This window comes from Lonchura striata, chromosome 9, assembly GCF_046129695.1.
Source record: "Lonchura striata isolate bLonStr1 chromosome 9, bLonStr1.mat, whole genome shotgun sequence".
NCBI classification, from domain to species: domain Eukaryota; kingdom Metazoa; phylum Chordata; class Aves; order Passeriformes; family Estrildidae; genus Lonchura; species Lonchura striata.
In genome coordinates this window covers 4,226,004-4,253,783 of record NC_134611.1, presented here as the reverse complement: position 1 = coordinate 4,253,783, position 27,780 = coordinate 4,226,004, and the positions used below count along the sequence as shown (strand labels likewise).

Sequence of the window (27,780 nt, the reverse complement as noted above, 5' to 3'; positions counted from 1 at the left end):
AAATGCTCCCAGTGCCACCCCTGTGCCAGGGCGTTGTGAGTTACAATCATCCCTGGCCTCTCTGAGCTGGGGACCCCCTGCACTCCCTGGGGATCCTCACAGAACACCTGGGGATTCAGGTTCTTAAATTCCCTTTTCTCTACAAAATCATTAGCAAGCTGCCAAATTGCCACTTCCCACTAGCTGTAGGTGTTCAACAAATGAAGGCAAGTATTTTGTGGGAAGAACTGGAGATTTTTAAGCAAGCTGAGTGGGTGTTTCCATGACTTTAGCCCAGTGGACAGCACAGGCTGTTTCGCTCCATGCTATTGTTGCATGACATTCCTCTTGGCACAATGTTTATTTTTAGCCAGAGACTATCACAAGTATTTTTCAGCAGGACTGTCACTGCTCCTGAACAGGGAATCATATTACTGCAAGAACTTTGCTGAAACAAAGAAGATAAATTGGACAAATGGGAAATTATAAATCTAGACCAACCCAGACTTGCACGGGTAACTAATGTCACTTTTTTACAGGCAATGTGCCATCCATCCATCAGCAAGGAGCAAATGGTATTTCAGGAGATAACTCATTCCTGGTTTACTCTTGAGTTCAAGGCTCAGGTATTGTTCTTGACTTAACCCAGATACAGGCTGTGAAAGACAAAAAAGCCAACATTTATTTGGGCAATTATATAAAATCATAATAACTTGTATACTATGTTGATTTAACTCATATTTCATGAGAAAAACCTTTAAATCTCTAACCTGTTTCTGCTGTGTGTCTGTTGAGGAAAAAAAAAGCTAACAAATGTAACCTGAACGTTTCAGTTTTCTCTTGAATATTATTTAATACTAAAATATTTCTAGGTAAGGATTCATACATGTGCACTCTGTCTCTGAAATCCTTGTATATGTTTCTGTATTGGCTGCATCAGGAACAGTTTAATAGCTATAATATTTTATACTTTAATAGAAATATATATGAAATTGTACAATTGGATGTTTAAAAATCAAGTGTTCTGGATACTGGGACATTGTTTTTGTGCTTTGAAGAGTTTTATCAACTTGGAGTTTTTGTTGTAGATGAATGGAAGAAGAAAGTCAGTGAATCCTATGCCACTGTCACGGAGCGGTTGGAGGACGACCTGCAAATCAAGGAAAAGGAGCTGGCAGAGTTAAAGCATGTTTTCAGGTAAAATGTTCTGTGAATTTGATTTCTTTCAAATGACTATCTGTTATCAAACAGTATTTTCAGTTCCAGGTGCTTTATATGGACAGAGTTTCTTCTGTGTGGAATGCATGTTCTTTACGTCTATTTTTGGGAATATGTCATCACAGTGCTGGGCAGAGCCTCACGGCAGAATACCAAAATTAGTGGCTGCTGATTATTAATGCCAGTATTTTACAACAAACACCTCTATACTTCTGTAAAATAATTAGCTCTAGTACAATGTCTGATTTTTCTGTACACTTTTCAGCTTTGCTGATGTGTTTCTGTAGCCACGAATATTGCTGAAGTGTACCACTGTAAACAAACACAAAAGTAATGGATTCAAATTTAGGAATTGGTTTTCTCAGGATAGCACATGCTCATGCACAGGCTCGCCCAGCTGAGTAATGCAGACGTGTTCATTACCTGCAAAGCTCCAGTGCAGAAAACTCCCGGCTCACAGACTGGAAATGAGTTGAGAAAAATATTGAAACTTTTTTTTTTTTTTTATAGTAACCTTGTTAAATATGTGTAATGGTTGCTCCTCCCTCAGGGTGGGTTTATAGTTACACAAATCCAAGTGTTCTGCACACTCAGGGTCATGGATGGGCTGATACTGAATGGAAACTTCTATGGGCAGGCTGAAATTGAGATTCTCGAAAGCAATATGAACTGTAGGTGTATTTAGTTTTTAACAAATGTAATTATTTACAGTGTTTGATGGATCACTAACAAATCAGTCTGTGCTGAAGGAAACCCACAAGGCTCGATGACAAAAGCTAAAATGTCCAAGTACTGTCTCATTAACAACCTGTAAACAACCACAGTGATCACTGTCCCTGTGATTTCATCTGGGGGGTACAAACTCACTTTGTAATAGGCTTTTTCTGATTATTCTTTTCATTTAGCAAGATGGCCCCTGCCCTATGCATGTCCTACTCACTATTTAAAAATCAATACACATATTTTAAAAATACATCTTAGTTATTATTGTATTAATGCAGACGCTGAGTTTATATGGATTGTTTCTATTTTTAAAGTCTTTCCTTTTATTTTGCCTAATTTAGATAAATTTGCAATGTATTTTTGTGATCGCATAGCCAGTTTTCTCAGAAAACAATAAATCCGGACCACTCAACTTGATAGTAGTAAAGTATTTCTAGATTTACAGACTGTAAGCTGGCTATAAATTCAGCCTTGTGTCTCAAAAAAAATTACATTGTGATTTCTCTTTTAAATGTTTCCCGCATGCAAGAAGCTGTGCTGAAAGACGGAAGAGGTAATCATCTGTAAAATCCCTTTTTCAGCTCTGATGAAGCCTTCTGCAAAGTCAACCTGAATTACCGCACGGAGAACGGGCTCTCGCTGCTGCACCTGTGCTGCGTGTGCGGGGGTAGGTCCACACGGGGCTTGGTCCACGCGGCCGCAGGGCTGAGCTCTCAGGGATGTCCTCAGCTGTGGGAGCAGCTCAGCATCGCTGGGAGCCGCCCACAGAGCCCCAGGGGGTTATAGAGAGCCCCAGGGGGGTTAGAGAGAGCCCCAGGGGGTTATAGAGAGCCCCAGGGGGTTATAGAGAGCCCCAGGGGGTTATAGAGAGCCCCAGGGGGTTACAGAGAGCCCCAAGGGGTTACAGAGAGCCCCAGGGGGTTACAGAGAGCCCCAGGGGGTTACAGAGAGCCCCAGGGGGGGTTACAGAGAGCCCCAGGGGGTTACAGAGAGCCCCGGGGGGGGTTACAGAGAGCCCCAGGGGGTTACAGAGAGCCCCGGGGGGGGTTACAGAGAGCCCCAGGGGGGGTTACAGAGAGCCCCAGGGGGTTATAGAGAGCCCCAGGGGGTTATAGAGAGCCCCAGGGGGTTACAGAGAGCCCCAGGGGGGTTATAGAGAGCCCCAGGGGGTTACACAGAGCCCCAGGGGGTTACAGAGAGCCCCAGGGGGCACAGAGAGCCCCGGGGGGGGTTATAGAGAGCCTCAGGGGGTTACAGAGAGCCCCAGGGGGTTATAGAGAGCCCCAGGGGGGTTAGAGAGAGCCCCAGGGGGGTTACACAGAGCCCCAGGGGGTTATAGAGAACCTCAGGGGGTTATAGAGAGCCCCAGGGGGTTACAGAGAGCCCCAGGGGGTTATAGAGAGCCCCAGGGGGGTTATAGAGAGCCCCAGGGGGGGTTATAGAGAGCCCCAGGGGGTTACAGAGAGCCCCAGGGGGTTACACAGAGCCCCAGGGGGGTTACACAGAGCCCCAGGGGGGGTTACAGAGAGCCCCAGGGGGCACAGAGAGCCCCGGGGGGGGTTATAGAGAGCCCCAGGGGGTTACAGAGAGCCCCAGGGGGGTTATAGAGAGCCCCAGGGGGTTATAGAGAGCCCCAGGGGGGTTATAGAGAGCCCCAGGGGGCACAGAGAGCCCCGGGGGGGGTTATAGAGAGCCCCAGGGGGTTACAGAGAGCCCCAGGGGGTTATAGAGAGCCTCAGGGGGTTATAGAGAGCCCCAGGGGGTTATAGAGAGCCCCAAGGGGGGGTTATAGAGAGCCCCAGGGGGTTACAGAGAGCCCCAGGGGGGTTATAGAGAGCCCCAGGGGGTTACACAGAGCCCCAGGGGGTTACACAGAGCCCCAGGGGGTTATAGAGAGCGCCAGGGGGTTATAGAGAGCCCCAGGGGGCTACAGAGAGCCCCAGGGGGGTTACAGAGAGCCCCAGGGGGGGTTATAGAGAGCCCCATTGGGGTTACACAGAGCCCCAGGGGGTTAGAGAGAGCCCCATTGGGGTTACACAGAGCCCCAGGGGGGTTACAGAGAGCCCCAGGGGAGCTGATTCTTCAGTTGACCAAGGTCCTGGCTGGGGGTGCAGCACGATTTACTGCAGGTGTTCAGCTCATCCTAAATTGCCTCTACGTGCGTTTGTTAATCCAAACTCACCACAGAGCATTTCTCGCTCCACCTTTCTGGATTCTGTCCGTGGCTCAGGCTCCAGGACAGGGACCTTGTTGTAGCAGTACTTTGCCATGCTTACATCACCAACTTTTCTACCGTTGTGAAAATACCTGTATTTTATTGCCCGTTGATTAAAATAAGAATAACTCTAAGAATAATGCTCTAGTGACAAACATCAGCTGATAGGGCTTTTCCAGACAGCACATCAGAACACACAAGGGAAGAGGGCAAGATGTGTTCTGGGATGCTCATACAAACATCCTGATGGTGGAATTTTCCACTTTAATCCACACAGCTGCTCTGTTATCCACAAAAAAGTCATTAGTTCATGCACTTATTTCGCTCTTGTTATACAATTTTCAGCAGAAATTGGCTGAGAGAGGCAGAGACTTTTACCCTGAGGTTTCAGCTCTGCAAAATACTGACTAATGATATGCATAAATGATTTTATCAATCTTAGTTAGATGTTCTTCATGAGGAACAACCTGATCCTGCACTACTGAAAAATGAGTGGATCTTCACTTGTCATTTTTTGAGTGCAAGATCTTATCCAAAGATGGCATCAATACATGGGAACATCAGAGCAGTTGGGGTAGCTGAGAGGAAGTTTAGGAAAACACACACTAATCATCAGTTCTTTGAACACTCAGAGATGGGCAAAGAGCTGCTAGACTGACATTGTCCTTGGTTACTGTCACAAGTACTCAGAAGGCAGATGAATTTATTTAATTTATGCATTTATTCACTGTGCATCAAAAAAGGTCAGAGCAAAGCTACTGGCCTGGACCACATTAATGGACCCACATTAGCAGTCCCCAAAATTACTGTCTTTGTAAGGATGTCCTGTGTAGGGAGAGCAGTGCTCCAGTTCTGAGATGGCAAAGGAGCTCAGTGGCTGAGGAACCAGAGGCTCCAGAAGCACCTTCTGGTTCATGGAGCTCTCTGCTCTGGATGCTAAAGGAGGGGTTTTCTTCTCCAGAAGCTCAGTTACCCTTACCAAATCCTCATTAAAGTGTGAACAAACAGTGAGCTGGTATGTGTCCAGACCCACAACTGTCCCAGCCAATGAGATATTTCCATCAACTTCATTGTTTTGAAGTATCAAAAGGTACATTTTATTTTACTTGCCTCAGGTCAGCAGTCGAGATATCTATTTCTCTGCTTTTAAACTCACGCAGGAGCTTCTTACCTCATCTGCATGTTCTTTCCTGTAACTGTCTTTTTTACTGCTTTTCTCTTTAAAGGCAACAAATCCCACATCAGAACTCTCATGCTGAAAGGGCTGCGCCCATCCAGACTAACCAGAAATGGATTTACAGCTCTGCACTTGGCAGCTTATAAGGTAAGTTATTTTCAATAGAATTGATGGCAGGAAATCATAGCTGAGCAACTGATTTGTCTGTACTGTCTAGATGAGCTCTCTAGTCATTATTTCTGGTGAAAATATAAGTTTTACATCTGTGGTGCACAGGAAAGTGCCCCATAAGGAGCCCATGCACAGGAATCATCATGCACTTTTGCAGTGTTATCCATGGGGTAGGATATTGCTTTGGAATTCCTGATGGAGACATCCGCTGCAACTCAAGACAGAGGAGTTGTCCAGTGCCACCATAAAATCAGGATAGAGACTTTTTTAATGCCCAGGCTTCAGAATAGCAACAGAGAGAGGGCTGGTGCCCGGGGCAGAGCCTCTGCAGGCTCCCTAGCCCCTGGGCCGTGCTGGTCCCTCTCCACCACGGCCGGCCGGGAGCCCGGGGCTGGTGCTGCTCCCTCAGCCCCTCAGCTGTCCCAGGAGTGATGGGGGTGCAATCCCCACTTGCAGGACGACGCGGAGCTGCTGACGGCGCTGCTGCACGGCGGGGCTGACATCCAGCAGGTCGGCTACGGGGCGCTGACGGCCCTGCACGTCGCCACCATCGCTGGCCACCACAAGGTACGGCCCTCTGAGCTGTGCAGGGCTGCACAGGTGGGCGCTCTATGGGCAGGTCATTCTGGCTTCAACTGCTGTCTTTCCAAACAAAATGCAGAACTGGTTAAGTACAGCTGCATTTTCTTTAATTTTTTCTGCATTTTAGGAAAATCATATCTGTGCATATATTTTTACACTGAACAAACATGCACAAAAGAACACAGGTTGGACTTGATAGGTCTTGGAGGCCTTTTCCAACCTTGATGATTTGACTCTAATAGTTCTGTGCAGAATGATGGTGGAGCTGTTAACCTGAGCCCTGACTCTGGGATGCTTTCATTCATAGGTATTTAATGTCTCCTCTGTGGACAATACAAAGTCTTCTCTGAGCACTCTGGGGTTTCAAGTAATTTCTAAAACATCTGGGCCTTTTGCTGTAAATGCCAAAGGGAGACCTGCTGTTGCTCCCATGTCCTGAGCTCCTGCTGAGGTTATGGGCAAGTTTAGGGGGCTCACAACCCAACAATATTAACTCAATAAGAAATAAACTGTTAGTAGTATTGAAAAGTTTCTTATTTCTTCCTTGGGAATGATCAGCTGTGTATCAGAAGCATCTCCATAAATGCAGTGGGATTCTATAGCTCATTTGATTCATTTGCTGCTCTGGGAACCAATGATCTGTAGTCCAAGTTCCTGCTTTCTTTCTTTACTTAGATGTGAAATTTTCAGTCAGCTTAGAAGTTTCTCTTCCAGATAAAGTAACTTGTTTTGTCCACAATTTCATTAATATTAATGGAAACATGGAATAATTTTTTCAAGTCACCTTATAAGGATGAGTTTTTATCCCTTGCCCTTTTCCAAAAGACAAAATCTTTATGTCTATCTCATGGGGTTTTTGTTGGCTCCTTCTAGCCTTCAGAGTGGCTTAATTAATTGTCTTTGAAGTGAAGATCATTCAAAAAGCTTCTGAATAAACCATTTGTAAGAGAATTTTAAGAAAAATTGCAAAGACTATAGTGCAAGTTGTTTAAAGCATTGTTTTGAAACAACATTTGGCTGTACAAGGAGAAGGGAAGTATTAGTTCCCCTTGTTCTCCAGGCTGTGCTGGTGTGAGCCCCACTGGGATGCTGCTGGCTTCCTTAGACCAGCCCACTCAGCTGCTTTCTCTGCAGCTTGGGAACATCCCCTGGGTTGCAAGCTTCACCTTCACTTGCCATCTGTCTCCTGAGGATAAAAATCTTTTTTTTTTCCTCCTTAGTTTCTGAAGTATTTCTATCCTTGCACATCCCTCCAGCATAGCCTCCTACTTGTGATGCCTATGACAGCTTTCAGTGCTTTCTAAGGCTTCTTTTTTCTTTCCTGGAAAGATATCTTGTCTGACAAACTATCAAGCCTGTCTCTATACCCCTCTCATCATTTACACTTGAGTGGAGTTTGCTTAGTACAACACACAAAATTCTACTTATCAAGGGATCACAAAGCATGGCTGCCATTGCTGCAGCCTGGAAAATATGTCAAAACCCATCTAGTTTTATGTTCATCATCAGGGATGAATCCACGTCACTCAACACAGGCTTTTTCACTTTGAAGATCCACCTTGAAAGCTCATAGATGAATCTAAATTTTGAATTCCAGCTCCCAAAGGGTTTGAGGAGAATTGGAGTTATGGTTGCATTCCTGAATGTGTTACAGCCTCACAATTCATGGCTAAATTAAAATCAGGCTGATCAAAGATGTTTCAGTCATATTAGTGTAAAAGCTACAGGCCTAAACATCTCTTTCCAGAGACAACAGCTACAACTTCAGTTTTATCATGCTAGTTTGCTGGAAAATGTCTTAGACTGATTATTTGAAAGCTACCAAACCATTAAATCCCTGGCTGGCTGGCTCTATGTTCCCACCTCTGGCCCACCAAGATATTGAAAATTGGCCAGACATGGGAAGCACAGTGGAGGGAATCAGCCGTGTTAACTAAATAATGGAGTGTGTTCTCTATTTAGCACCTGAGCATATTCCCACCCCTGAGTGCCTGTTGCTGAGCTGATAGAACAGCCAGCAGAAAGATCTCAGGGGGTCTTTCTTCAGATTTTTGCTATGTAGTCCAAATGCTTTTTTGGGATTGGCAGCAGAAGGATCCACAGCAAAAGGATGTCAACACATGTGGCATTTAGCAAGGGAAATTCTGACTGTATGTGGAGGGGGTGAGGGGATCACAACGAGAGTGAAGCAGCACTGAGAACATTCCAGGGAGGATGCAGAACCCCCACACAGGGCAATAATCAGACCTGGCCCTGCAGTGCTGCCTCCAGGGGAAATCATAGCTGATGCCACAGAAAAATGGTTAAAACTAATGGGAAATGGATACATTTGCATATGTCAGGGCACAGACTGTATGCAGAAAATATCTTCAGGCCATCATATGAAAAAAGAAATGCTGAAATTGTGTAAAGAAACAATCCCTGTACACTGCTGTTGCTTGGGAAGAGTTTGTGTTCTCTGAGCACTCAAGAGTTGCGTGGATTGAAGTGACTGTCTCGTGTGTATGTTTGCCATGATCTGGAGTCCCAGCCGAGAGCAGGTGGCAGCCGTGCATCGGGACAGCTGGCACTGCTGCCATCCTGCAGGGGCTCTCCAGGGTGAGCGGCACAGTGCAGGCTTCAGTTTAGAACCCAAAGTGGTTTCACTCAGCCTTCTATTTTGGCAGCTATGCAGCAAGCCATTTCTTGAGAGTTCACAGCTTTCAAAAAAAACTAAAACATGGGCCTCCTGAAGGACCAAAAAAAGCAGAAATTTGAAAGAAAGCACTTAGGGTTATTTATTGAAGCCAAAGAGCTCTTATGTTCTAAAATACAAAGAAATCTTTCCATGTTTGAGGATTTACCTTCACACATTTAAATTTAAAAGGATCTTTCATTTTGTGTGACTTTTTCACTTCTAAAATCTCTGATATGTTTACAGCTCTTTGTTCATAATGGCTAGAAGAAAATTAAAGGCTATTCTGAGAATATCCAGACAGATATTTCTCTGCCTCTTACTTCATGAATCAGTTTTTTTAGTGGCACACCGATCTTCAGGCTCATTTATAAAGCATCAGTGACATTCAGTGTTCAGTTCAAGTACTGTAAGTTAATCACTTTTACATGCTCTGCACCTTTAGAACTTGTTTGTTTGGGGCTGGTTGGCATTTTTGAACTTGGAGGCTTGAGGTTTCAATGTCCAGTTTTACCAGCTGAGCACATGCAGGCCGTGCACAGGCTCGTGGTGGGCATTCCTGCTGGTTTCCCTGCAGGCTGTGGACATCCTGCTGCAGCACGGGGCCTACGTGAACGTGCAGGACGCCGTGTTCTTCACCCCGCTGCACATCGCTGCCTACTGCGGCCACCAGCAGGTACCGGGGCGGGCACAGCCCTGCCCGGGGCATCCGGGGGTGCTCCTTTCCTACCCTGATGCCCCTGCTGCCCATTCACCACAGAGGATGTTTGTCAGAATGAACATCTGCTTGCTTTTGAGAATTTAAATTTTTTTATAGACATGGAACTTAAAAATGAGTTTTCTGTTGAATCTCTTCTCCCTGTTTTAACTTTACAGAGATGCTCACATACAGTATTACCCAATGCACTATTGTATCTGGTTTTCTCGAAGTTTTATTTTCATGCGATATTTTAATTAACCTTAATTAAATATTTAGGTAACCCACCTGCTACTGAAGTTTGGAGCTGATGTGAATGCGAGTGGTGAAGTTGGGGACAGACCTCTCCACCTGGCTGCCGCCAAAGGCTTTCTCAACATCACAAAGCTTTTGATGGAAGAAGGAAGCAAAGCTGATGGTAAGATATTTAAAAATAATCTTTAACACTGTGTTTGCTGAACAGAGTCTTAGCTTCCTAACACATACTCTTTGTACTGTGTGTCTGTGTATCATCTTTGGACAGCCAAAACAAGAAAATAGCAGTTGGAAAGCTTCCCTTGGCCAAGTATGCTGGTTTGTAATCTCACGTTTGTTCTATTTTCAGTAATAAGTTAGAGGTGAAAAACAAAGGCAGAAAACAAAATTAATATACAGGTGTCTCATTATTTAGACATTTATCCAGGCAGGGAACGTGTGGCCATGTGGTGGGGGTCTGTAGTCAAAGTGACTCAAGTGCACAGAGAACTACTGAATGAGGTACAGGAGGAGGATTTTAAGTCAAAAGTATGCAGCAAGAAATTTAAAATAATTAATATGAATTCCACAGAAAAGGGGAATTTTTAGCACATGATTTATTATGCTCCACAAGCTTCCCACTCTTCTCTGGGAATGTCAGCTGTGGGTCATTTTCTGTCTGAGAAAATGCCTGTGTGAAGACTTGGTGGGCTGGACAAAAGTCTCTCAGCACACTTTGGGCCTTGGGGGAGTTCTTTGTCCAGGTGGCCTCACAGTGATTGCTGTAACTTACAGGTCACATTTTAGACGTGTTGTGATTATCAGTGCAGAGATTCTTACCTGTACCTGAGGGGAGCCTTAAAGAAAGATAGAGAGAGACTATTTACAAGGGCCTGGAGTGCCAGGACAAGGGGAATGCTTTCACACTGACAGAGGGCAAAGTTAGATTAAACACCAGGAAAAAATCCTTCCCTGGCAGGGTGGGCAGCCCTGGCACAGGTGCCCAGAGCAGCTGTGGCTGCCCCTGGATCCCTGGCAGTGCCCAGGGCCAGGCTGGACATGGCCTGGGACAGTGGGAGGTGTCCCTGCCCACAAGGAGGAATCTTAAAGATCAGGGTCCCTTCTAACCCAGGCCATTCTATGATTCTGTAAAATACTGAGCAAATTACAAATTATTTAATAATTAATTTCTTATCCTCAGAGTAAGAGACAGAAATGTTTTTTGGGAAGTAACAGTACATTGCTTGGAAACGTGCTGCTCATTAATACATCAATTTACCATCTTCCCTGTGAGTCCTGCCTGCAATCACACATCCTCCTCTTGCAACAGAAAAACATGGAGGGAAGCAGCACAGTCAGGTCTGTGTGTGCTGTTCTCAGTAGTGAGCTCAGGGTGTTTCAGCCTCAATGTGTGTGCACTGGGCTGATATAATTATAATAAAGGGGGGAAAAAAGAGACATTCTCTCATCATGACAAGGCAGTGGGAGGTTTGCCCTCTGTTAGAGAGTTTATTTCAAAAGGAAAGAATCTGGGGCACCATTTCAGGTCCTTCTCTTTAAACTCAAAATTTTCAGCATAGAAAAAGAGAAAAGGGAGACTGGAAGCGGGAAGCCTTTTGCTCTTAAAGTAGCACACTTTGAAACTTGCTGTAAATGCAGCAGCAGAGGAAATGTCTTTAGTGCCCAGGAATGAAAGGAACTGGGGAAAGAACCTGAATGAATTTGGCACTGTTCAGTGCAGACCAGTAATTGGGGTCGCAAACCTGAGCTATTTCTTTTAACAAAATGTGACTTGCTAGTCAGCCCAAAACCACAGATATTGCCCATCCCGTAATCAGGCAAAAGGCTCCCTGGCATGGGTGTGCTCCATGACAGCTGACTGTCTCCAACATTCCCATCTGCAGATCAAGGATCCCCCTGGGTCACTCTATGCAGCTGCCCTTGGAATGTTTTGCTGCTACTGGTAGATGCCAGCAGTTCTGTGCTGCCTGGATGTTCCCAGTTCTGTTGATGTTGTTACTATCTTACTTTTGTTTCAAAATTGCTCTTTCTAAGGGTCACTTATAACTCATGATTCCTTCATGGAAAGCTTTGTCAAAAGACTCAATGAGTTTGCAGCTGGAAGAAAGAAGTCATGCCCCAAGGTCAGAAAATCTCCTTGACAGTGCACTGCAGGCGGCGCAGAGCAATGTGGGTTTGATATCCAAAAGATCACAGAAATTTCAATTTTAAACAAATACGTCTGCAAATATTTTTCCAGGAGGCTTCAAAACGCATAGACACAACACATAAAATTTTACTAAATATCTGAAAGTATCCCAGACACACTTTGTTAAGGATAAAATCCTTTCTGTGGTCTTTTTCTGGGTCGACCGGCAGTGAATGCTCAGGACAATGAAGATCATGTGCCTCTGCACTTCTGCTCTCGATTTGGGCACCATGATATTGTGAAGTTCTTACTGCAGAGCAGCTTTGAAGTGCAGCCCCACGTGGTGAATATCTATGGAGACACACCTCTACACCTGTGAGTGCCCTGGAGCAGCTTCTGGACATGTCTGGGGCTCTTGGGAAGTCTGGTTTTGCTAACACCTCTGTACTGGCTTCCTCTTCAGTGCCTGTTACAATGGGAAGTTTGAAGTTGTCAAGGAAATAATTAAACTCTCAGGAACAGAAAGTCTCACTAAAGAAAATATATTCAGTGAAACCGCTTTCCACAGGTGAGGTGTTCAAATGCCATTGTCAGTAGAACTCCACTTACACACGCTTGCAGCACAACACTCAAAACTACAAATGTCTCACAACAACCAAAATTACAAATGTCTTCCCAGCAGCCAGGTGAGGAACCAAGTGAGCAGGGAGCTACACAGGGAGGTTGAGTTTGTGTCATGAGATACATGACAGGGCATGAAGGAAGAGGCAGAACCAGGCAGTGAAAATCAGGTTCACCGACACCTGGTTGGACAATGGTTCCTCTCCTTGTCCAGTCTGGGAGCTGGGATTAGAGCTTGTTCCACCTGGATGTCTGCTGGGGCTAGGCACTCTGAATGATAAACCAGGTGGCAGAACACAGTTTGGTTGGCATGCTGAAAATTTGTAAAGGGCTATTTAAGAGGCACTTTGCAACTCAGACTGTTTGCACAACTGTGTGAAATTAGGTGATTCGGCAATAATTAGAATTTTTCTGAAACAATAAAAATGAATGTGCTCTGCTGGATTAATCATGAATTTGCACATTTCTAATGATCCTTTATTACTGCATTTTTATCTATTTGTAATTCCTTTTTGGCTACCCAAAGTACTGCTTTTATGGACTACACCACTCACCACTCCCTTTACTTCTGCAGCGCTTGCACCTATGGAAAGAACATAGAACTTGTCAAGTTTCTTCTTGACCAGAATGTTGTAAGCATCAATCATCAGGGGAGAGATGGGCACACAGGTAATACCACCACACTTCCTGTATAAGGGTAGATACCAGCACCAAAATATTGGGAAGCCACACATCAGGATTTCCAGCACCCGAGTGCCTTTCAGACAGAGCACAGCCTTCCTGAAATATTTTTACTGGAGGCATAAAAGTGATAAGGCTTCAGTGAGAATGTATCAGGCCTGTTAGGATTTATATGAGTAACAAAACCTGCTGTAAACTGTTCTTCCCATGTTAAGGCTTCTAAGTAGTGTTAGAAATTATTCTGCAAAGAGCTGGGCTTCTGGAATGTAGTGTCTGAAGGGCTGCAGACCTTCCTATCCCCACTACACAGAGCTGCCTTTGTTTCCACTTGCTTTTTCTCACATAGAGTTGTTTAATGTGGTTTGCAGCTGGCAAAGTAAGTGGTGGCACATTGTGCAGAGGCAATAGATGGGTTCTTGCAGCCTTAATGTTTAATTTTCACCTCTTGCCTCAGGTATTTTTTGGGCAACATATTTATTTATCGAGGAGATCAATTTGCACTTTGCAGTTGTTGCTGCAGTCCCACTGCCATGTTCTGACAGCTGTGCTCCCCACACTTCTCTGATGTTCCAGGGCTGCACTGTGCTTGCTACCACGGCCACATTCGCCTTGTGCAGTTCTTGCTGGATAATGGAGCTGACATGAATCTTGTAGCTTGTGATCCCAGCAGGTCCAGTGGAGAAAAGGATGAGCAGACCTGTTTGATGTGGGCTTATGAGAAAGGTATTTTAATTTTCCAGTTTCTGCTACAAAACCCACAGAAGCTGTACAGGAAGGAGAGGGCAGACTGGGAAGGAGATAATGCTGCAAAATAACCTGCCAATGCAGACTAAGCTCCCACCACCTGCTCCCCAGGCAGTGGCACAAAGGGTTATAAACACCAGCCCTTCAATTTGTCATCTCAAATCTCTGTTAAACATTAGTTTAATCCAGCACAAACTCAAAAAGAGTTCACTGAAGACTATTGCCAACTTTCATTGCAGGATTTCTGCAGCAGGGTTTTTCTTTGCCATATCTTGCATTTCAGGAATAGGTGGACTTTAGAAAATAACATCCTTGTTTTTACAGAAATTTCCCATATTTCTACAATTAAGAATCGCAGTAGGTTTAGATTAGCACCACCATGTCTTTGCATATTTTATAGGCATGTTTTACAATTTTTTTTAATCTTCTGATTTTGTATAAATTAACATTTTTCTTAAAGTCTTTTGGGTTACCTGCATATCCTTGCATTTCTCTTTCTTCCCAAGGTCACGATGCAATTGTGACCCTCCTGAAGCATTACAAGAGACCTCAGGATGAGTCCCCCTGCAACGAATATTCCCAGCCTGGAGGAGGTATGGGCTGAGCAATAATTTTATTCAAAGGGCCTGATCCAAAGACTGCTGAAATCTCTGGAAGTGCTCCACCCATGTCAGAGAGCTTTGGGTCAGTCCTGTCCAGCACAAATAAAATCATTGTCATGGGATTCACCATTTTCTGGCCACACACAGATTCCTTTCAAGGTTGCAGCCATACAACACCCAGGGTCTGGTACAGTGAGGAAAATGAACTCTATCCCAGCCCAAACCAGATCCCATCAGATGTGTTGGTGTTTTATCAGAATTCTCACCCTTTATTATTAATTTTTTCTGGCATCCTTGGCTCATTAATTTATCAGCACCATCACTTATGTTGTTGTTGAACTCCATAATTTCACTCTGTTCTTTATTTCAGACGGTTCCTATGTGTCAGTGCCATCCCCCCTAGGGAAGATTAAAAGCATGACAAAAGGTATTTGCAATGGCAAGGGAAAATGTGAACTTTTGTGGTCCTTTGAGCCAATATGTTTGTCAGCCTGAACGTCCTACACAGGATTCATTATTCCTGGACTTTTTATGGTACACTGTTACATTTCCCTGGGATAATTTTAGGAAACAATATACTTAGCTTTGTTACTCAGTATAACGACAATTCCTGTATTTTCCTTGCTTTCATTCACTTTAAAAATATTTTTTTTCCTTATTTCTTTGAGGAAAGGGTGTGATGTGAAATAGCACTAATGAAATAACCATTTCTCCATTAATGTAAATAAGTATCATTAAAATCACACCATAGAATGCCTGAATTAGAAAAATTCTGTCCAAAAATAATTTGTGTTGCTCTGAAACAAATATAGCTGAAATATTCAGATAAATATTTTAAAAGTATTTTAGGATACTTCCTCCTTTTTTTTTTTTTTTGGTGGTACTTTCAATTTTCCACTTTAAATGTTCACTTTGAATATAATCAAATATTTACATCCTTTACATAGCAGCATCAAAATGCTCTGTTTAGAAATATTCTGATAAACTTTGTAATAATAAACTGAAAAGATCAACAAGATAGAGACATTTGACAACTAAATTCAGTTGCAAAGTTGTCACCAAGAGCCAGTCGGCTCTGGAATAGCATCCCCAGCAGCAGCAATGAGTACTGGCTGCACAAAGAGAAGGAATGAGTTCTCCATGTAAGGAATTTGGTGCCACCATCCCATGGGACAGGCAGGGTTTGGGACAGTGCTCATGGCTGGCAGGTGCCAAACCAGGAGTGCCCAGGGCAACCTGGGGCGTTGCAAGGATGTTTCTGTCACTGGGCTTTCCTGAAGCAGGGAGCAGGATTAGCAGTCAGTTTACAGGGGAAAATCAGCTCTCCCAGTGCAAGGGTTCTGAAGTCCAGTGCTCTTATGCCTGATCCTCCCCCTGGCCGTGTTTTACAAACAGGATGGGTGTTTCTCTTGCAGAAAAGGCCGATGTCCTCCTCCTCCGTGCTGGCTTGCCATCACACTTCCACCTGCAGCTCTCTGAGATAGAGTTCCACGAGATTATCGGCTCAGGTACCAGAAGTGAAAGTGCATTTGCTTTAAATGTTTGATGTTTGTAACAAACATATTTGAGCTTATTTATTTTAAACTATTTTAGGGTCTTTTGGAAAAGTCTATAAGGGACGATGTAGAAATAAAATTGTTGCAATTAAACGGTAAGTTTGTCAGGCTTTTCCATCCTGCTTGGTCAATCACCTGGTTTGAAGTGTTTCAAAAGCCCATATTTTATGATACCTTTGCATTCTGCTTCCTCTCCTGTCACTTGTAAGTTACCGAGCCAACACCTACTGCTCCAAGTCTGATGTGGACATGTTCTGCCGGGAGGTTTCCATTCTCTGCCGACTGAACCATCCCTGTGTCATCCAGTTCGTGGGAGCCTGCCTGGATGACCCCAGCCAGTTTGCCATTGTCACCCAGTACATCTCTGGGGGATCACTCTTCTCCCTGCTCCATGAGCAGAAGAGGTATTGCCCTCATCCACCTGCGGGCCTGCTTAGAGAATTTAGAAGAACAGGGAATCTAAGCTGATGCAAATATTCATTTCAGCATAGGACAACAGAGAAAGGAACACTCTAGAAAATTTTGAGATTTGGTTCGGTTTATTGGGTGTACAAGGTAAACTGATAAGTCTTCACAAATTTGTTATTGTCATTATTTTACAGTATATTGATTTACTTTATATAGATTACGTAACATTATTTTGTATGTAAAACAATTTTAAATGTTGCATGATTTACAGATCAGAATACTTTTCAACTGTCTATTAACTTCAAGTAATCTTTACTTTTTACAAAATACAGAATTCTCGATCTGCAGTCTAAATTAATCATTGCAGTAGATGTGGCCAAAGGCATGGAGTACCTGCACAATCTCACACAGCCCATCATACATCGGGATCTGAACAGGTCAGTTTCTGTCTTTAACCTCAAAATTTGGACAACCTGAAAGCTCAAAGCCACAGGGGCACCGTGCAGTCTCCTGCAACCCCAGTGTCTCATTAGCACTCAGCTGAAAATAATCTCAGGGGTTTTATACAAACCATACAAATCACAATAGCTTAACTGTGGTTGTCCTGGAAGGCTGCAGTCACTGACATTGTTTTCCTGCATCTGTTTGTTTGCCTGAATCTCTGTTTTCCAGGGCTGAGTTTCAGCCTAACACCATCTGTCAAAGGGCACTTGGTCACATTCCCTCAGCACGTCATCTCTGTCCCTTTGCTTTGTGTCTGTCCCTGTAAATACCTCCCCACAATCACTGAGTTGGTGTGTTTCTCGGTTTGCCCGGCTCATCCATTGCAGCTAGCAGCAGCTCTGGCTGCTCCCCTCTGGGAGCTGGGATCTTGCATGGGACTGGGCACTCATCCATCTCTTCAGTGGTGTCCCAGTGGGAGCACTGGGGCCTCGGTATCTGCAGGGAAATCCTGTTCTTTCTGTTCTAGCTGTGGAAACAGTCCTGTGCATGTTTCAGCAACAGGGGGTGAAATACCTGAGCTGCAGTGATTGCAAGATTGGAGATAAAAACGATCCTTTTGCTAAAGCCAAAACATGGTCCTTAGCTCTGTCAGCCCTCAAGAGTAGCAGGCACGCTGGCATGGCATCCTCCACTATCCTATGAGCCTCTTTCACGTACCTGCATCCCTGCCCAGTCCTTCTGGGCCACAAACCTGAGTTGTTCCGAGGGACAGCCTTGCTTCTGAGGCAGTGGCACGAGCCAAGAGCCCCGTGCCTGACTGCAGCCTGTGGAACTGCTCTGGGGCAGCCAAGGCTCAGACCAGGGCAGCCAAGGCTCAGACCTCAGTGCAGCTCCGTGCCTTGGTGGCTCTTAGGAGAACAGTTCTGCATTGCAGGATTTTAAATAAGGATTTCCTCAAAAGAAAACCCAAACCAGTATCTTCCTAGAGAGCCAGAAAGCCCTGCAGAAATCATATAGGTCATATTTATAAGGGTCAGAAGATAATGTGCTCTAGGGTTGCTGGTGCCATTGATGTGTGCTGCTGAGAGAGCTCAACTTCTGAAAGCTGAGTGCAAGAGCAGGAGTCATGTTTGCAGCATGAGTCCCAGCCAACCCACAGGCACAATTACCAGATGAAAATCTTTGCAACAGCTTAAGAGAAAGACTAAGAGTGAAATTCTGTGTTAAGTTTTGCCAGTGACTTCACAGGAGCCTCATATTTTTTACCTTAAATTTTCACATAACTCATAACCACCTTTGTGATTCTGAAATCTAATGCACTGCATATAATGCATTAAATAAACCTGCAACATGGCTTGACAGAAAAGAAGAAAATTAATCTTTTGTGTCTCTACCCTGGAAAAGGGGTTATCCTTCCATTTGAAGAATAATTGGGAGTTTTATTTTGCTTTTCAGTTCTGACAACCATCAGAAATGGTGACATGCATCAACTTACTACCACTTGCACCATGGTGAGGGATGGCAGCCACAATGATTATAGCACTTTAATAAAAGAGAGACCATTTTATTATCCATTTAATTTAAGCCATAACAGCTGAACATGGCTGGAGGAAGCCTTTGAGCGACTGACCTGCTTTTGATGACTCTAACTATCTGTGAACACTTCTGAGAGCTGCTTGGTGAGGGAGATGAAAGACAGGACAGCAGCCTGGTGGTAATGAGGATGGAGTCTGCGACTCCTCTTTGTTGAAATATCCCTTGTGAAATCCTAAAATATCCATTGCTTTTCATTACACCCATAGTGTGTGAAAGGCAGAAGGAACTTTTAATGGCCCGAATCCCTGTGAAAGGGACGTGCTGAGCCTGTCACTTGCCATGGGAGAGAGAAGCCTCTGTGCCTGGCAGACCCCAGCACCATGTCCTTTCCCAAAGCCAGGATGATTGCACACTCCTCCTTATCTCATTTTCTTCCTTCCATGGTTTCATGAAGAGAACAATGCCTGCTCTCACCACTGCAATCCCTCTGTGACCTTAACAGAAAACAATTAATTTCTGATTTTACTGGACTCAGTATTGGTCTTCTGCCAGCTCAGTTCAGCTTGGATTTTTATTGCTGTATTTCTCAAAACACAAACTTAAAAGTACCTGTTTCATTTGAGGTTTTCAAATTTTCAAGTGTCACTGAGGCAATAACAGCATTTTTAAGAGGTACCTTCCAAGCCTTATTTCTGTGGGGTGTATTTTTTACTTTAAAAAAGAAAAATCAGTGACATTACTGCTCCCTGGAGGCAAGAGACTAACAAAACCTCTCAGAGTCTGCTTCCTGCCCTCAGATATCAATGCACTCAGCACCAAGATGAGCATTTCAGCACTGTTGGTCAGTTCCTAGGCCAGGGGAGGTTCAAGGTGGGCATCAGGGAGGATTTCTTCATTGAAAGGGTGGTCAAGCATTGGAAGAGGCTGCCCAGGGCAGTGGCAGATTTCCCATCCCTGGTGGTGTCCAAGGAACAACTGGACATGGCACTCAGTGTTCTGGGCTGGGGACAAGGCAGGGGTTGGTCACAGATTGGACTCTGTGATCTTCAAGGTCTTGGAGACTTCTTTTCCAGTCTCAAAGATTCTGTGATTCTATGAAAGGCTGATGCATGCCATGAGGAGAAAGAGATTTTCATTTGATTTCTCTGCTTCTCCACAAAAACTGTCAGCCTAGGTCTTCATTATGTCTTGACTTGTCAAGTTGGATTTATTCATGTCTACACAATCCTGGAATAGATTGAAATTGAAGCTAGGGCTCAGTGCAGTTTATTGACATTGAGACATGGTGATAATTTTTGTGTCTACTGACAGAGGCCAAATTTGAGCAAAGACCACAGCAAACTCTGCAGCTTTGTATGGTTTGTGTACCTACACCCACCCTGGGGCACAGCCTCCAAGAGTCTCTCTAGTTCAGCCTTGTGTTTGATTCATATTTTCATTTGGCATATGCTGTGGGTCTCAAAACAATTCCGCATGTCATACTAAAATCACGTCAATGTTTTGATCAAAAGTACATATGAGAGCTAAAATCAGATCAAATACAAATCAAGAGAGTCATGGTTACATTTTTATGATTAAATTTATCATCCCGAGGGTTGGGTTAGGTGAAGGTGGAAATCTTGAAGACAGTGATTTGCGGGAGTCCTGCTTGGGAGAGCTTAAATTTTTTTCTGTCCTAAGACTGCTTTCTGGTAAAATTTGTGTTCCTCACTTGACTGTTCTTGTTTGTTTCTGCAGCTCTAATATGAGCAAGTTGTGCTTTTTGTTGAGACCATCAATATTACTTCCATTTTCCCTCCTCATGTAAACTCTTGCCAGCTTTTCCATTTTTGTTTTTCATACACTTTTCACTCTCCTGAATTTTCTTGGCTGAGTCAGCATTTGATAAAAATCCTGAGAGCATTGTTGTGTCCACATTCCGTACGCTGAGATTTGCTCAGCCCTTCCACAGCCCTGTGCCATGAAGGTGTAGTGACTGGGGCAGGGAAATCTTCAGAGGTACTGGAAACCTGTGACCTACCTAAAGCAGATTGTGGGTCGTTCCCCAAGTTTCCATTTTGTTTGAAACCCTGTGTTTTTGTTGGCAGTTTCTAAAAGTCTCTCTGGATTTATTGCATGCAGATCAAAGGTTGGCTCGCCCTCTCAGGAGTAATGTGTACTTTCTAACGGTAAATACGAGGCATACCTATAGACATTTAGCTATCCGAGGAGGTGAAAGGAGGTGATCTGAACTCACTTATTTCACTATGAGCCAAAAACTATAGCATTCTCACCATCTTTAAGACGCTATCAAACAATTACCTGTAGTTTTTTTTCCCCCCAGTCATAACATTCTCCTGTATGAGGATGGTCATGCAGTAGTTGCTGATTTTGGAGGTAAGGAGTTTTTATGAAACACTTATAAATTAACTGCAAATTCTCTAAAATTAAACATGTGCTTACTGAGAGGTCCTGTGGAATTGCACTTAAGGTAGGACTTCTGTATAATAAGTGTATTTCTTGCTCTGTTTCAGAATCTCGATTTCTGCAATCCCTGGATGAAGACAACATGACAAAACAACCTGGGGTTTGTTTATTTTGTTTCTTGTTTTATTTCACATAATTAATATCAAATATAGAAACATAGCTTAGGAGAAAAAGACATTGGAAATATGTTTCTTGGAATAGATGGACAGGTATAGTATTAAATCTCTCTCACTGTTTCTCTGTCTTGGTTTTATTTTTTTCCTCTGTCTTCAATAATAGAGATGAGGGAATATGTGACACCTGCAGCAGAAAAAAAATGCTTTACAAGGCTGTCTTTGGAGCTCTATTGCTCCAATTCCTCACTAGAGAGTTGTTTTTAATCCACTCTTCCCTATGCACATGCTGTTGGCAGGTGGTTCCTTTTTCTAACAGCTACTCAGCACTGGTTCCCTTATTTCACAGTTCTTTTCCTCACAATAGCCCGTTGCTCACAGTCAGATTTACAAGACAGTTGTTATCTTCATGGTTTGAGTCCAGATGTGTCTTGTGTGTCACTCCTTGGCCAGGAATGTTCACATCATCCCAACTGTTGATGTGGGCTGGCATGGGTGATGGGATGGAATGGAGTGGCAGTGCCAGGGGATGGGTGGTGCTACCCCAGGCCTTGGCAAGCAGTTCTTTACCCCTCAGTAGTGGCACTCACTGTGTGGTTGGAGAGGAGGGAGCACAAGGACTCTGAAAATCCACCCTGAACCCATTACCCCAGGAAGAGACAAGTTGCTTGTGAGGCAGCCTCACAACTGGGGCCTGCAGAGAGCAGCAAGACCCCAAGAGAGCAGGCCCCAGTGCAATGCAGCTATTGCCAGCTTTTACTTCTGCCAGCTGCAGCAGTAGTTAATTCTTATTATATGCCATATATGCATATGTCTCAGCCCTTGAGCCCGGGGTTTTTATTCTCACCCTACTGTGATGTTTTGAGCCAGCTCAACCTGGCTCTATAGACCCGAGACAGCACCAAGTTAATGCAGTTCCATATAACACTGTAACACACTGACTTGATCTTGCAAGCCAGGTGAGAGTTTTTCCTGGCAGATTACCAATTATTTTATTGGGTGATGGAGGCAGGAGATAAGGAAACAAAGGAAGACACACATACAAACAGAGGACTAGGTGCACAGTTTGTGTGAGGAAGCAAACACTGCTAACGTGTGGTCGCTGTCTCCTGGTGCACAGAACCTGCGCTGGATGGCCCCTGAGGTGTTCACCCAGTGCACAAGGTACACCATCAAAGCCGATGTCTTCAGCTACGCTCTGTGCCTCTGGGAGCTGTTAACAGGGGAAATTCCCTTTGCTCACCTCAAACCAGGTAACATGCTCAATGAACTAATAGTTTCAATTTCTCTGAAGTCAAGAAGTAGCTACACTGTGTGATTTTAACCCATATCATACTGCTGTGTGTTACCAAGTGCTGAGATATTGCATTTGGTGAAGAGCACAGAACTATCCTATCTAGGTCTAGGACTAGGAACAAGATGCTCTGACTGCAGGGTGTCCGTGTCTCACATGATTGTTGGGATTGCAAAGCCATTCCTTGGTACAGCTCCAGGGTCTGCCTCAGGACAGCATCTACAAACGGGGGGAAGGGCAGCAGAGCAACATTTCCAGGGTTGCACTTTGCACTCCTGAGATTCTGACCCCTGGATGTCTGAAAAAGAGCTGTCAGAGGTCATGAGTGCTGAGGACATGGCCAGGGCCAGGAGGAAAGAGGGCCATGAGAGTCTCTGCCAGTGAGACTCTCACTGCTGTCTGACCTGTGACCAGAGGTGGGCCTGTGGCCATGGTGATGGGCATCTCAGTCTGCTCTTGGTCTGATGGCAAAAGCCTCCTTTAACCCCCAGCCTTCATCCAGCCTTTGCTAGTTGGTTGGATAGCTCAGCAGTAGGTTTCCATACCTGCTGCGTGTCTCAGAGGTGGGTAGGGGTGTTCTGGGGTGGATCTGGGGTTGATGGGTGTCTCAGAAGTGGGTAGGGGTGTTCTGGGTGGCTCTGGGGCTGACACATATCTCAGGGGTGGGTAGGGATGTTCTGGGTGGCTCTGGGGCTGATGGGTGTCTCAGAAGTGGGTAGGGGTGTTCTGGGTGGCTCTGGGGCTGACGGGTGTCTCAGGGGTGGGTAGGGGTGTTCTGGTGTGGCTCTGGGGGTTGATAAGTGTCTCAGGGGTGGGTAGGGATGTTCTGGGTGGCTCTGGGGCTGACACGTGTCTCAGGGGTGGGTAGGGGTGTTCCTGGGAGCAGGGTGGCTCTGGGGCTGACTGGTGTCTCAGGGGTGGGTAGGGATGTTCTGGGTGGCTCTGGGGCTGACGGGTGTCTCAGGGTTGGGTAGGGATGTTCTGGGGTGGCTCTGGGGTTGATGGGTGTCTCAGAGGTGGGTAGGGATGTTCTGGGTGGCTCTGGGGCTGACGGGTGTCTCAGGGGTGGGTAGGGATGTTCTGGGGTGGATCTGGGGTTGATGGGTGTCTCAGAAGTGGGTAGGGGTGTTCTGGGTGGCTCTGGGGCTGACACGTGTCTCAGGGGTGGGTAGGGATGTTCTGGGTGGCTCTGGGGCTGACACGTGTCTCAGGGGTGGGTAGGGGTGTTCCTGGGAGCAGGGTGGCTCTGGGGCTGATGGGTGTCTCAGGGGTGGGTAGTGGTGTTCTGGTGTGGCTCTGGGGGTTGATGGGTGTCTCAGGGGTGGGTAGGGATGTTCTGGGTGGCTCTGGGGCTGACACATATCTCAGGGGTGGGTAGGGATGTTCTGGGTGGCTCTGGGGCTGACACGTGTCTCAGGGGTGGGTAGGGGTGTTCCTGGGAGCAGGGTGGCTCTGGGGCTGATGGGTGTCTCAGGGGTGGGTAGGGGTGTTCTGGTGTGGCTCTGGGGCTGATGGGTGTCTCAGGGGTGGGTAGGGGTGTTCTGGTGTGGCTCTGGGGCTGATGGGTGTCTCAGGGGTGGGTAGGGGTGTTCTGGGTGGCTCTGGGGGTTGATAGGTGTCTCAGGGGTGGGTAGGGGTGTTCTGGGGTGGCTCTGGGGCTGACACGTGTCTCAGGGGTGGGTAGGGGTGTTCCTGGGAGCAGGGTGGCTCTGGGGCTGATGGGTGTCTCAGGGGTGGGTAGGGGTGTTCTGGTGTGGCTCTGGGGCTGACACATATCTCAGGCGTGGGTAGGGATGTTCTGGGTGGCTCTGGGGCTGACGGGTGTCTCAGGGGTGGGTAGGGGTGTTCTGGGTGGCTCTGGGGCTGATGGGTGTCTCAGGGGTGGGTAGGGGTGTTCTGGGTGGCTCTGGGGCTGACACATATCTCAGGGGTGGGTAGGGATGTTCTGGGTGGCTCTGGGGCTGACAGGTGTCTCTGGCTGTCCTGTGCAGCTGCAGCAGCAGCAGACATGGCTTACCACCACATCCGCCCCCCCATCGGCTACTCCATCCCCAAGCCCATCTCTGCCTTGCTGATGAGGGGCTGGAACGCCTGTCCTGAGGTGAGTGGGCCCAGCAGAGGGAAAATGGGCACTTTGCTCTGGCTGATGCCCCCAAAATCACTTCAGTTTCTGTGGGAAGGGTCACTGCAGAAACCCCCAGGCAGGCAATGGGGTGTGTCAGGAAAGACAGGAGAGTTGGTGAATTGAGGAGGAAAATAAATTAACATTTAGCCTTTTAACAAAACTTAATTAGTCATGTAATGCTGATTATGACTTGAGCTGTTACAGAGTGAGTAGAAAATTCCTTGCTACTCTCAGATTTTTGTAAGAATTGGTTAATGACAGCATGTAACACGCATTCATTTTAAATTCATGAACAAGGTGTCATATTAAAGTGCTGACTTAAGCAGGCACTGAGATGGGTGCAGTCCCTGTGTCTTGTCAGCATGCCCACAGCCAGTCAGCCCTATAAGGAGAAACCATCTTTTCAGAGACTCAGTGCAGTTTGTTACCCATTTGTGACTCCAATGTCACTTCATCTTGCCAGTGTTTTACAGCTTCAAGACAGAACTATAAAACAAATGATGGGTCAGTGAGCCCATGGATGGCCAGAACTTCGCACAAGATCTGAGCAAAAACTTGTCAAAATTATCTTTATTAAGGTTTTTTTTGCTACTGTTCTCTATTAGGTTCTATTTTGCTTTTTGCCATCTGTTATGGAAAAAACGTGAGTTTTGGGGCTCAACAATGTTCACAGGTCAAAATTATTCACAAGGTCTGCTCAGTTTAAAGGAAAAAAAAGCAGAAAATGGAGTATACCTGTAGGAGTTTTGCTGGATGGCCATGAAATGCCTCCAAGTTAGAAAATGTATCCTTTTATTTGTCTTTCATTTCATTCAAGGCTCATCCCAGCTGAAAAACTAGCTCCCATGTGACATATCCCTGTTTCTATTTATCAGGTACTTGAACATCTGTTTCCCAGAAACTTTTGACAGCAGCTGTTTCCAAAGGCAAACTGGTGATTAGAAGATTAGCATCATCTCCCGAGAAGCCTTTTTCATTGGCTAATTGGATTTGTGAGCTTTAATTAGAGCCAGAGAAGTTGCCGTTAGGCCTAGGGCTGAGCTCTGCAAAGAAGTAAACATTTAGTTTTATTAAGTGCATCTCTCATGGACAAGGGAGGGAGGAGGATGGCCATACAGGCAGGCTGGCCAGGAACTTGTCCACTGCTCATCTCTGCTGTTGCTGTGTCTGAAGTGCTGTTGATGGGCAAAGAGCAGAGCAGATCATTTATTGATAGTTTTTTTTGTGATCTAGCCATCATTAGCTCAAATCTAAGTGTTACAGAAAAAGAGCTGAATTGCAGTTAAAGTTCATAAAGTTCACACATCTTTATGTTGTAGCTCAGCACTGAACTTGCAGATTTCATCCAATTCCCAAACACACCAATAGCTATGCCATGAATTCAGAGGGGAAATGATGAGGCCTGTGGCTCATCCCTTCCCTGTGTGTCAATATAACCACATCAGATCTGCCTCCTCCCATTTTTAACCCAGCTCTGCTTTTCCTGTTGTGTTCTCAGGGGAGACCAGAGTTTTCAGAAGTTGTCACAAAGTTAGAGGAGTGTCTGTGCAATATTGAGGTAAGGGCCCACTACCAGCAGGGGAGGTCTGTGTGTGTGCACGCAGATGGGAGTGCAGATGGGGACAGGGACAGTGGCAGCAGCTGAGGACAGCGGTGGCTTTGGAGCTGCTGGAAAAGTGGGATACGACTTATGAGAGAGAGATGAGAAAGGACTTGTAAATATGCCATAATGGTACCTTTATTATTTTTTTTAATCCAGTTAATGTCTCCAGCCTCCAGCAACAGCAGCGGGTCCCTGTCTCCCTCCTCCTCCTCGGACTGCCTGGTGGCCCGGGGTGGCCCTGGGCGCAGCCACGTGGCCGCCCTGCGCTCGCGGTTCGAGCTGGAATACGCCATCAACGCGCGAGCCTACGCTGCCTGGTCCCAGGGGTGGGTACAGCCCCGGGCCCTGGGGCTCCCCTGGCCTGGCTGGAGGACAGAAGTGGGCTGTGCTGCTGGGAGGTGGTGTGGCAGGGCCAGGAGAGAGCTCTGGACCTGTGCCATCACCTTGTCCGTCACAGAGCCCAGGCTGCCACTGGGAGGGTGAAAGTGTCCTTGCTGAGAAGGGAAGGGACAGATGGACAGACAGACAGACAGAATCCAGAGCCTTCCAGCAGGTACAGTGGCAGGAGACAGCTATGTAAGGAAGAGCCTTGCAGAGGTCTGTGGGAGTCAGCATTGCTGGGACTGGTCCTACCAGGGTACATTCTAAAAGCTGGGTATCACTCATTTCATGACTATAGAACCGTAAGAACTCCTGATGGTTTTTAAGGTAGGGACACACATGGGTTCTATATTATTGTACTATTAAGTAAATACCAGAGGTATCATACCCTACCACTCGGAGAACTGGTTTCAAGGGCAAACATAGCAACTCCCATCCCTAGGATCAGGGATGAACCACATGTTGGCAGGACAGTGGATTTGGTCCATGACTGGAGGATAATTCCCCCATCTTCTTTGCCTGAGAAATGTATTTGCAAGGACTTTTTAGCAGTGACACACAAAAAACATCAATGACCCTGGACTGATGTCTGGAATTGTATCCAAGATGGTAATCCGGAGACAGCTGTGAAGCCCCAAATGGGGTATTTGAGGGCAGTTACTCAGGAGGGTAACTGAGTGCCAGCAGGCCCGGGGTCATGGTCTCACTTCATGACTTATTCTTCCTTTTTGTTTACTGCACTGCTGTGGCCGGGCCCCAGGCTGAAGTCTGATGGTACTGTTCTTTCCTTCCACTTGGGAAGAAAAGTTCTCGGTCTGGAGATGTGCCCTCATCAGTCTTACAAACTGACACTTCCTGCTTGAATTGCAGCACTGGGCAACCCCCTTCTCAGGGCCTGTCTCTGGATGACATGAGAAGGAACTTCCACTACCCAGCCGTGGACAAAAACGGTGAGCTGTGCAGAGTGCCCCCCAGCCCCCCGAGCACGGGACAGGCTGCTGTGCTGGCACTGCGGGGCAGGGCTGGGGAGCACTCTGTGCCAGCTGCAAGGGACCCTCTCTGCTCCTCAGGGTACGTGTCTGACCCCTTGAGCACCATGAGGTTCCACTCCTGCAGCGGCAGCATGGAGGACAGCAGCTGAGGGAGGGAGCGTCCAGCTGCCCCAGCCTGGCCATCACCACGGCACCGAGTGGCACACGGACATCCCTGGACTGAGCAGCTTTAGTGTTGATGACAGATGTCCCTGTCCTGAATTCTGCTTTTGCATCTCCCTCAGCTGACCACCCCATGCCCTGCAGCAGCAACTCTGACCATGGAGCATTATAAAAGAGAATAGAGGCAAGGCAGTTGACCTCTTCCTCTAGAAGCAATTACAGAGTTAATCACA

The 27,780-nt window shown here is 45.9% G+C and overlaps 1 protein-coding gene across 1 annotated transcript; it reads left to right on the top strand.

Moving 5' to 3' along the window:
• The first annotated feature begins 454 nt into the window (after nt 1–454).
• Nucleotides 455–27,780, top strand: TNNI3K (TNNI3 interacting kinase). Its single transcript, XM_021542594.3, has 25 exons — nt 455–494; nt 1,068–1,176; nt 2,502–2,587; nt 5,362–5,459; nt 5,940–6,050; nt 9,317–9,415; nt 9,716–9,854; nt 12,050–12,194; nt 12,283–12,387; nt 13,015–13,109; nt 13,695–13,844; nt 14,372–14,458; nt 14,838–14,894; nt 15,883–15,975; nt 16,061–16,118; nt 16,233–16,427; nt 16,764–16,868; nt 20,735–20,787; nt 20,925–20,977; nt 22,111–22,243; nt 24,276–24,385; nt 25,908–25,967; nt 26,169–26,338; nt 27,264–27,343; nt 27,464–27,780. Exons 1-25 carry the CDS (start codon nt 455–457, stop codon nt 27,532–27,534), a joined length of 2,502 nt encoding a protein of 833 aa, XP_021398269.1. The 3' UTR covers nt 27,535–27,780.